The sequence below is a fragment of the Ostrea edulis genome, chromosome 5 (genome assembly GCF_947568905.1).
Source record: "Ostrea edulis chromosome 5, xbOstEdul1.1, whole genome shotgun sequence".
NCBI lineage: Eukaryota > Metazoa > Mollusca > Bivalvia > Ostreida > Ostreidae > Ostrea > Ostrea edulis.
The window spans coordinates 60,125,549-60,136,948 of NC_079168.1; the positions used below are offsets into that span (position 1 = coordinate 60,125,549).

General features: G+C 40.5%; 2 protein-coding genes and 1 long non-coding RNA gene across 3 annotated transcripts; all 3 read left to right on the forward strand.

Moving 5' to 3' along the window:
• The first annotated feature begins 2,003 nt into the window (after positions 1–2,003).
• Positions 2,004–2,602, forward strand: LOC130054615 (uncharacterized). Its single transcript, XR_008802937.1, has 2 exons — positions 2,004–2,142; positions 2,550–2,602. It is a non-coding gene; the product is annotated as an uncharacterized LOC130054615 (long non-coding RNA).
• Positions 2,603–6,096: 3,494 nt separating this feature from the next.
• LOC130054976 (uncharacterized) lies at positions 6,097–6,995 on the forward strand. Its single transcript, XM_056166114.1, has 2 exons — positions 6,097–6,918; positions 6,984–6,995. Exons 1-2 carry the CDS (start codon positions 6,097–6,099, stop codon positions 6,993–6,995), a joined length of 834 nt encoding a protein of 277 aa, XP_056022089.1.
• On the forward strand, positions 6,986–9,548 carry LOC130054616 (uncharacterized). The gene is made up of 2 exons (XM_056164971.1): positions 6,986–9,088; positions 9,496–9,548. Exon 1 carries the CDS (start codon positions 7,081–7,083, stop codon positions 8,839–8,841), a length of 1,761 nt encoding a protein of 586 aa, XP_056020946.1. The 5' UTR covers positions 6,986–7,080; the 3' UTR covers positions 8,842–9,088; positions 9,496–9,548.
• The last annotated feature ends 1,852 nt before the right edge of the window (positions 9,549–11,400 follow it).

The following is an 11,400-nucleotide window of genomic DNA, read 5'->3' on the forward strand; positions in this document are numbered from 1 at the left end:
AATGGTATATCTGCAGTATATTGAGAGCCGCAAATGGAGCACACGAAATTCCTTACCTTTTCGCCTTCCTTCTTCTTCGGCTACCGACAGACAACTCTGAGCAGCCGCCGCAATCGCTCTTTATATAGCAATTGTCAGCGTCTGTCTGGATCACATAAACGTTTAATGACGTAAGCACAAAAGCGTCTGATTATACCCGCACTTTCTAAAGAAAGTTCGGGTATATTGCTGTTACCCTGGTCCGTCCGTCTGTCACACTTTCTTCTTCCTCAAACTGCTCTTTTATTTCAAGTGGTAACCAATTGATCTTTTGGAATATGATAGGTGGTGTACTGTAGATATATGATAAGGTTTTAGAATATTCAATTTTACCCTGGGGGCAAAACGGGGGTCAAAAAATGACGTTTTTTCAACAACAACCTGGTTCCCAGAACTCCTTCTACATTTCATGCAGTAGCCCAATCATCTTTTGGAAGATGATTGGTTGGGTCCTGTAGATGTGCAATAAGGTTTCGGAATTTTTATTTTCACCCTGGGGGCCAAATGGGGGTCGAAAATTATGCTTTTTAACACAACCCTGGTTCCCAGAACTCCTCTTACAATTTACACAGTAGCCTAATAATCTTTTGGAAGATGATTGCTGGTGTCCTGTAGATGTGCAATAAGGTTTTGGAATTTTCATATTGGCCCCAGGGAGCAAATAGGGGCCGAAAAATGAAGTTTTCTATCACAAAGCTTGTCATTTAAACTCCATCTACATCTTTAGGAATAGTCACATGATATTCAAGGAGCTGAATAGTAATGTCCTGTAGATGTGCAATAAGGTTTTGGAATTTTCATATTAGTCCCAGGGGGCAAATAGGGGCCGAAAAATGACGTTTTCTATCATAAAGCTCCATCTACATCTTTAGGAGTAGTCACATGATATTCTAGGATTGTTGACCTTGAATGATATTGAAAGTGGGTCAAGGTCAAGATCACTTTCTCCTCCACAAGGTCTTAAGTGGTTGACTTAAAACATGGGTCAAGGTCAAAAGTCAAGGTCACTCTTCAAGATGTGGGTCTCCACAAGCGACACAACATTGAGTATGTACATCATTCCAAAGGAAGTCTATATCCCCTTCCTTCACGGGATTCAGAATGATAGCTGTCTGCACCAAGTACTTGCAATACACAGATAGATGACCGACACTCTACGCATAACTTGGAGAAACAGTCTCCGTGGGAAAGCTCTGTCAATGTAAAGGAGGACTGCATGAACCAACCAAGTGCCAATTTACATATCTGCCCAATGTTCAACATTAGGGCACTGGTACTGATTTTTAAGCAATACACAAAATTGACACTCTACACAAACTGATAATACCCCCCCACCCCACCCCACCCCCAAATTAAAACAAATACACATACCACAGATAGAGTTATACATGTACATTTCACCTTCTGTAATATTGTAAACCAATAAATGAATAAAAAAATATTCAAAAAAAGAAAGGGGAAAAAATGATAAATAAAATGAAATAAATGAATAAGCAAGACTTGCCTGATCAGGAATGATGCAATATCCTTTGTTCAGACTCTATACTCAGGAAACATTTTCTTTGTGCCTTTGCTCAGCCTCTTAAATCCAAGTGAATTCACTGAAATGACATTCACGTCCACACATGTACACAAATCATCCAACGAGGAAATGCGCAGCTTCCCCTCCTGTCGTCCGTTTACTGCATCCTCAAAAGTGAAAGTAGAAATCCCCGCCAACCAACTCTCTCACATGTCACTGTTTCGGATCCTATAAAAAAGCCACTTTATCAATGTACAATGAGCATCATCATGCATTCAAACACAAATAAACAACATTGATATCATTCTAACTCCATTATTTCTTCTCTTTAAATCATCTGGTCACATTACCTTCGTAAATATTTTGCTCACTAAAAAGTCATGCCGGGTCAAATGCAATCTCTACCCAGAGTTGTCGTTCCTTGCTCTCACTTTGTGCCGTCCCGGCAAGAGTTATCTTTTGACTTCTCTTATATTGAGTTATCTCTCTTTGGATATTGTTTAGTTATGAACCGCCATATTTTTTGGTTACACGTTTTTCTGACCTCGTGTTCAATATCGCAAATTGTGGCCCATCACAGTGTAAGTAGTTGAATATTCTGTTTTATCTAGTCATAGTATTAACTGGAAAGTTTGTATTGTACATTTTGTATGTAGTAGCTTATCTAGGTGGACTATTAAGTGACCGTACTGAATGTACGATGTACCACGTGTTTCACATATTGAACGTTTGCTATCATTTTGTAAAATGAGTAGTTATGTGATGCAATCATTATTTTCTATGAGTTTGGTATTGTGTTCTGCACTGTAATCAAAGACAATAGTATAAATTTTGGAATTGCTAGTAAATTAGAATGTGGCCTTGTTCAAAATTTAAAACTATGGAAAACAGTTTGTGCCATAATTCATTCTTTAATTATGTTGTGTGTCTATTTATGGAACGCATGTTTGGACATCAATTGTAATTGAACTTTTTGTATCTTTTACAGCTTTTTACCATCAACATCATTGTGTTATCATAATAAATTCAACTGAAACACTTTGATCTGGTTAACTTACTGACGTTGGGGCAGTACAGTAAAAAGACTACATCAAGCCTTTTGTGAAAGTCGTCACTACAGACACGGACATCCTCGGTCATCGTCTAATGTGATCTGAACATCGAAATGAGTAAAGAGAAACCTACCGACATGCTTCACGACACTGTGGACGAAGAAGAGACATCAATACGCAAAGTCGTTCTTACTGAAAAAGGTCTCGAACAGTTTGAACAAGCTGTTGAGAAATATACACAGCGGATAGAGAAAGTATGGACTGTTGTTGATATTAACCTCAAAGGTGTAGATAAGACACCTAATGATTTAAATGCATTTCTATTCCTGAAGCAGGACATTTCAAAACATGTGGAACAGTTGGAGAACGAGTGCCATTCTTATATGGAATTCCTAAACCGTCACAACTCCGATGTTTGTGAAGAAAAGAGAAATCACTTCAATGTGACTTTACGAAATTACAGAGTGCAAGTTGACTCTGCCATGAAAAGATTATGCATGCTAATTCAGAATAAGCAAGACACCTTGTCTACTGTGTCTTCTAGGCGCTCGAGAACTTCTAGAAATTCGCGGATTAGCCAAATTTCTTCTGCCACAGTAAAGCGAGCCAAGGCTGAAGCTCTAAAGGTCTCTATACAATTTGCAGAAGACGAAGCACAGCTGAAGAAAAAACAAGCAGAACTCGAGTTTCAACGTGCAATAACACTAAAGCAAACAGCAGAGATAAGTGCAGAAATGGATTTGCTAAGCGTTAAACGAGAAGCTGCAGTTTTAGATGCAGAAGCAAGTTTCCTCGAAGAAGGAGAACAACGTAGTTCGACACAAAGTGATTTAGACAATCGACAACATAGTTCGACACAGGATGATTTATATAATCTCGGGCAAGAAAACCCTATGAAGCGTACTAGAGAATATGTTGAGAGCACAAGCCGCCCATTAGGCTGTTATGAAAACATTCAACCATTTCCGATGAATATGCACACCACAGTAGCTTCAAATGAACCACATTCGTTTCGAAATACACCTCTTCATCCTCCAATGCCCATCAGCAATGCTCAACTTGCTCAAGAATCAAATGTGCCTGTATACTCACGAACTCCACCGCCAGATTTTGTGCAAACACCTTCGGGTCAGACTGCTTCTCAGTGTCTTGCAACAGATTTCACACAATTTCTGTTAAAAAAGGAATTGCTCTTTTCACGTCTGATCCACTTTAATGACAAGCCAGAATTCTATCCTACATGGAAGAATAGCTTCAAATCTATCATGTTTGATCTCAAAGTCACTCCAGCAGAGGAAGTTGATCTTCTTGTTAAATGGACGGGTCCCTTATCTCAGCAGCACATGTTGAGCATCAAGGCTGCCAACTCGAACAACCCAGCTCGCGCACTTACAAGATGCTGGACCCGACTAGAAGAAAGATATGGATGCCCTGAGATGATGGAAGCAACACTGAAGTCAAAGCTAGATACATTTCCTACTATCACTTCTAAGGACATCCATCGTTTATATGATCTGTCTGACATCATCGACGAGATAAATGCAGCCAAGGAAGATAGCAGATACTCTTGTTTGTTGGCTTATTTCGATAGCTCTACGGGTGTGATTCCTATAGTGAGAAAGCTTCCATTCAGCCTCCAGGAAAAGTGGACAAATGTAGCGGTGAAATACATGAAGGATCATTGTGTATCATTCCCACCTTTTACAGTCTTCGCAGACTTTATTCGGGAGCAGAGTCGCACAAAGAACAACCCATCATTCACTTACTTTATGGAATCTAAAATAGACAGTCAACAGCATGGCAAACGTGTACGTGAAAGGAATTTACATGTTTCTTCCAAGAAAACGGATATATCTCGGGCGGAGGAAGACAAAGAGGAAAGAAAATGTCCCTTGCACAATACATTTCACTCCCTTAATAAATGCAAGGGCTTCGCGATGAAATCCCTGGAAGAAAGAAGGAAGTTCTTAAAGGACAAAAACATTTGTTTTAGATGTTGTGAATCACGATCACATAAACAAAGAGACTGTTCAGTCCCTGTGAAGTGTGACGAATGTGACAGTGCATCTCATCCCACAGCACTCCATTGTCATGCCGCAAAGAACCGATTAGAACGAAGGCATGATGGCGGGGAGAAGCATGACTCTAAGGAAACTTCAGATGTGAAAGTTGCTTGCACTGAAATTTGTGGAAGGAACTTTGGTGGCAAGTCTTGTGCTAAAACCTTACTTGTTCGAGTATTCCCAAAAGAACAACCCCAGCATGCAAAACTGATGTATACAGTCATTGATGATCAATCGAACCGTTCTCTTGTCAGTCCCGAGTTCTTTGAGCTGTTTAACATACAGAGTGACTCTACTTCATACATGCTCTCATCATGTGGTGGAACTATTCAGACATCGGGAAGGAAAGCAGAAGGTTTTGTTGTTGAGTCATACGACAGTAGCTGTAAGATGAATCTACCGACTTTGATCGAATGCAGTCAGGTTCCAAATGTACGCGATGAGATTCCCACACAGGACATTGCGTTGCATTACAGCCATCTTCGTGATGTAGCAAGATTCATTCCTCCACTCGATCATGATGCGGACATTATTTTGCTCCTGGGAAGAGACATTATCCAGGCTCACCATGTCCTTGATCAACGCATTGGTTATGGTAACCAACCTTACGCACAGAAACTTCATCTTGGGTGGGCCATAATAGGTGAAACTTGTTTAGGCAAGACTCATGCACCAGCAGTGGTCAACACATACAAAACCCACTTACTAGGATCCGGTCGTGTATCATTATTTCCTCCCTGTACAAATGAGTTCAGGATTTGTGAAGATTCTAACCGACATTATGGTTTCAGCAACAGAAACGCAGCAACACATCTTAACAATGAAGACTTTGGCAAGAATGTTTTTCAGAGGACAAAGGACGATGAAAAACCAGGCATGTCTGTAGATGATCGTGAATTCCTTCAAATCATGCACGAAAGCCTTCAGAAGGACAACACTGGAAACTGGGTTGCCCCTCTACCCTTTCGCCAACAACGATTGAAACTTCCGAACAACAGATCACTCGCTCTTAGAAGAGCCAATGCATTAGATGTCAATCTTCAGAAAAATCCAATTAAGAAAGAACATTTTCTTGCATTCATGGACGGAATCTTGAAAAATGGCCATGCAGAGGTTGCACCACCAATATCAGAACAAGAAGAATGTTGGTTTCTTCCCATATTTGGCATATATCACCCCAAAAAGCCTGATCAACTACGAGCCGTGTTTGACTCTTCAGCTAAATATGGAGGATTATCTTTAAATGATGTTCTTCTAACTGGGCCAGATCTTACCAATAGTCTGCAAGGAATCAGTTGCAATCATGGGCGACATCCAGCAGATGTTTTACTGCTTTAAGGTACGCGAGGATCATCGAAACTTCCTAAGGTTCTTTTGGTATGAAGAGAATGATCCAAACAGAACAATGATAGAATTCAGAATGACGGTTCATGTGTTCGGAAATAGCCCGTCACCGTCAATTGCCACTTATGGTCTTCGCAAGACAGCAGCAGTTGCTGAGCCAGAATTTGGGAAGGATGTAACTGACTTTGTAGAGAACAATTTCTACGTCGATGATGGTCTGTTATCTCTTCCTACTGTCCCACAAGCTATTGACCTGATGAAGCGAACACAACAAGCTCTCCAGTCACAAGGCAACTTGCGATTACATAAGATAGCCTCTAACCACAAAGACGTGCTGAACGCCTTTCCAGCAGATGATTTAGCTAAAGGTATGAAGGAACTTGAATTTGGAAAGGACTCTCTTCCGAACCAACGTAGTCTAGGACTCAACTGGAACTTGGAATCTGATGTATTTTTCTTTCAAGTCGCTACGGGAGACAAACCTTACACGAAAAGAGGAGTATTATCTACGATAAACAGCATATTCGACCCCATTGGGTTTCTTGCTCCTGTTGTACTTGAAGGAAAGAGTCTCCTGAGACACCTGGTATGTGGTGCGATCGACTGGGATGAAACGTTACCAGCAGAACAGATGGGTGACTGGAAACGCTGGAAGGAGTCATTAGTTCATCTAGAGGATATCAAAATACCACGTACATACCTACCTGGTTCCCTGTCAAACTGTAAAGAGAAATCGGTTCATATCTTCTGTGATGCGTCTGAACTTGCAATTGCCGCAGTTGGCTACCTGAAGACAACTTCTCAGAAAGATGAATGCAACGTCGGTTTCGTCATGGGAAGAGCAAAACTCGCTCCACCTCATGGACACACAATTCCGCGACTGGAATTGTGTGCAGCGGTATTGGCTGTGGAACTAGCTTGTTCCATCTCAGATCACCTTTCGATTCCGATTGATGAATTCAGTATGTATTCTGACAGTCGTGTGGTCCTTGGATACATTTATAACACATCAAGACGATTTTACACTTACGTAACCAATCGTGTGTCATTCATTCAGAAAATGACTAAACCGGTCCAGTGGTCATTTGTTCCAACGGAAAGGAATCCTGCAGATCAGGCTACTCGTGCTTTACCAGCACAAGACTTGAAAGATAGCGCTTGGATAAAAGGACCAGCTTATCTTATAGAACAAACCCAACCCATCAATGAAACATTTGAAATCATTGACCCGGACAACGACAAGGAAGTGAGATCAGTTGTCATCTCCAATAAAACATGTGTGACCGCTCCGTCATTGGGATCTGACAGATTCTCTAGATTCTCAACTTGGAAGAATCTCACAGAGACTTTCTCTTTGCTGAAACACATTGCAGAATCATTCCATTGCAACAGTGATTGTGCGGGGTGGCATGTGTGTTCCAAATCCAAAACTGTTGATGCCTTTCAGCAAGCAGAGTTGATGATCATCAAGGCAGTTCAACGAGAGTTTTACTTTGAAGAATATGAATCTCTAGTTCATGGCGAACCTTTACTGAAGTCAAGTACCTTACTGTCTCTTGATGTTTTCCTTGACAACGAAGGCGTACTGAGAGTTGGAGGAAGGTTGAACAGGAGCAAGATTCCTCGCGATGTCAGAAACCCAGTCATCATTCCAGGCCGACATCACATCGCTCTGCTTCTTGTCAGACATTTCCATTCTCTTGCCAAACATCAGGGTAGACACATAACCTCTGGAACTATACGAAACGCCGGGTTTTGGATCATTGGAGGCAAACGTTTGATCTCGTCTGTCATCCATAAGTGCGTTAAGTGTAGGAAACTACGTGGACAGATGGAGCACCAGAAGATGGCTGATCTGCCACCCGAACGTGTAGAGCCAAGCCCTCCGTTCACTTATGTAGGCCTTGACACTTTCGGTCCTTGGGAAGTGGTCACTCGGAGAACAAGAGGTGGAGCTGCACGTGCAAAACGTTGGGCCATACTCTTTACCTGTCTGGCAACTAGAGGTATCCATATCGAGGTGGTAGAAGACATAAGTTCATCTGCATTTATTAATGCATTCAAGCGTTTCGTTGCCATCCGTGGCAAGGTTGTACAAGTTCGTTCGGATAGGGGAACAAATTTTGTGGGTGCAACAGAAGATCTCCAAATCGACACCATAAACGTGGAAGATGGACCTGTGAAGAACTTCTTGTATAACAATGGAACAACTTGGCTATTCAACCCACCACATTCCTCCCATATGGGAGGTGTGTGGGAGCGCTTGATTGGGGTAACGAGAAGGATTCTTGATGCAATGCTATCAGAGATACTCCCTGGTTCCTTGACACATGAGGTTCTTACAACATTTCTTGCAGAGGCATCTGCAATAGTGAACTCACGACTTCTCGTATCGTTATCGACCGACCCTGAAAACCCTCTACCTTTGAGTCCATCCATGATGCTTACTCAAAAACCAGCCATGACGAGTATCAGTTTGCCAACAGTAGATGAGAAGAACATGTACCGTGCACAATGGAAACGTGTCCAACACCTCGCTGAAGTGTTCTGGAGAAGATGGAAATCACAATACCTAGACACTCTACAGAGTTATCGAAAATGGAAATACGATCGGCGTAACCTTTCAGAGGGAGATGTGGTTCTGATGAGAGACAATTCAGTTGCACGCAACTATTGGCCAATGGGTATCATCACCAAAGTCTTCCCTAGTAGTGATGGCAAGGTTAGGAAGGTAGAGGTCCGAGTAGTGTATCGTGAAGGTGGATCATCGGTGTTCACGCGTCCTGTGACCGAAGTTGTGCTTTTGTTGTCTGACGATTAGGCCAACTCTACTCTTACATGTATCTTCACATTTTATGACTGTGACTGTGTAGTTGAAATAGCAATTTAGAAGTGATGTCAAATAACATCAGGCGAGGAGTGTGCCGTCCCGGCAAGAGTTATCTTTTGACTTCTCTTATATTGAGTTATCTCTCTTTGGATATTGTTTAGTTATGAACCGCCATATTTTTTGGTTACACGTTTTTCTGACCTCGTGTTCAATATCGCAAATTGTGGCCCATCACAGTGTAAGTAGTTGAATATTCTGTTTTATCTAGTCATAGTATTAACTGGAAAGTTTGTATTGTACATTTTGTATGTAGTAGCTTATCTAGGTGGACTATTAAGTGACCGTACTGAATGTACGATGTACCACGTGTTTCACATATTGAACGTTTGCTATCATTTTGTAAAATGAGTAGTTATGTGATGCAATCATTATTTTCTATGAGTTTGGTATTGTGTTCTGCACTGTAATCAAAGACAATAGTATAAATTTTGGAATTGCTAGTAAATTAGAATGTGGCCTTGTTCAAAATTTAAAACTATGGAAAACAGTTTGTGCCATAATTCATTCTTTAATTATGTTGTGTGTCTATTTATGGAACGCATGTTTGGACATCAATTGTAATTGAACTTTTTGTATCTTTTACAGCTTTTTACCATCAACATCATTGTGTTATCATAATAAATTCAACTGAAACACTTTGATCTGGTTAACTTACTGACGTTGGGGCAGTACACACTTACACCCCTGTTAACGTCTCAAGGGTTTTACAAGATTTTTGTAAAATGGCACGTATGCTCAAATAAAGTATGGTTTTGACTTCAGTTACAAAAATATACGTAAATAAATAAATATTGAGCAGATTTCAAGTCTTTTTGTGACACAAAAAGCATTGATTTGGGTTGAAACGTGGATATCGGGTAGTCCTTATTGCACCATGTCTATACATAGGTACATGAAGAATATATAGTAATGGAAAAAAAACTCTACAAATAGTTGCTTGTCCTACATTTTCCCGATATTTTATAAAATAGTTCTTAGTTTTATTAGCCGTAAAAAAGTGGATTTACATGTGGAATAACATTGCTTATTTTGAGACGTTAACAGAGGTGTAAGTGAGAGCAAGGAACGACAACTCTGGGTAGAGATTGGGTCAAATGATCATAGATATATTTAGAGAGAGGGGGGGGGGACAGCATATGATGATAAGCTGGTCATCAACTTTTATCACATTTGTTTGAGCATGTAATTCTCTAAAAATTAAACTTGTCGTAAAAAATACACACTGAAGTAACTACAACGAATTGCAGAAAACCTGGATACCAATTAGGGTATCATTCTATCTCTGTAATATGAGCTTGTGAAGTAGATCTTACAGAAACGGATGCATGGATTTTCGAAGTGGGGGGGGGGGGTCAGCACTTGATCTTTTAGATACTTTTCACAACGTCCATCCGCTATTTATGTCTAATATCGCAAAGAAATGAGAGAGAGAGAGAGAGAGAGAGAGAGAGAGAGAGAGAGAGAGAGAGAGAGAGAGAGTTACTCCCTGTAGGCTGGGGGCGGCCTAGGCCCCCAGAAGCTGTAGGATATATGGTGCAACTCGTGCATTCTGAACATTTCCTGGCACTTCCTTTTCACTTTCAAATTTTCTATTTCTTAAACAAATTTCTTTATGTTACATATACTTTTTAAGAATTCTTTTTAAAAGCGATACTTGCATCTGACGAAAATATCGTAAATATTTTATCAGTGTGTCGTCTTATTTATCCTAGAATTAAATGATAATTATACTGGTGTTGATGAATTTGAATGAAGCAATTAGTAGTACTGAAGCGGTTGAGAGTTATTCCCCTTTGCAGTATTTTGTAAATCAAGAAATCATTGTATATAATTTGATTAACGTGTTAATTGATTAAAAGAAATTACAAGAATGAATGTTGTATGTATATAAATAAGATGAAAATGAATGTTTGGTTCAGATGAGCAAAGTAAGCTCAAAAATCGGATTCTTGCCTATAGAAAATTATGCTTATTGACGTAAAGATCATTTATATTGGAAAAAGGCCGGGGTGCTAGTGTGAATTGATGTGTTCAACTTGCATGACGACGAATTGTTGTCGGGCTTAATTACAAACTAGAGACCATAGTCGTGAGAGTCAGAACTAGTGTAAGTAGTTATCGTAGGTATACTACTGTTTGACAAGTGCGAGTGACCAAGTGATCACAGAGAGCCAAGTTGACTACGGGTCGTGTGGCCATACATTGTTTGCATAAGCCAAGTGGCAAGTGCGGGTGACCAAGTGGCAAGCTACCAAGTGGCAAGTGCGGGTGACCAAGTGGCAAGCTACCAAGTGGCAAGCTGCCAAGTGGTGTGAGTAAGCCAAGTGGCAAGCTGCCAAGTGGTGTGGGTAGCCAAGAGGCAGCACCTTGATTAAAATAGGCATAAGTGAGTTCTCTTTGTTAATTATAGCACTAGGCAAGTGACACAAGCATATCTGTATATTAGAATTTGTTTTACACTAGACAAGTGTCCATTATCTGTATATTTTG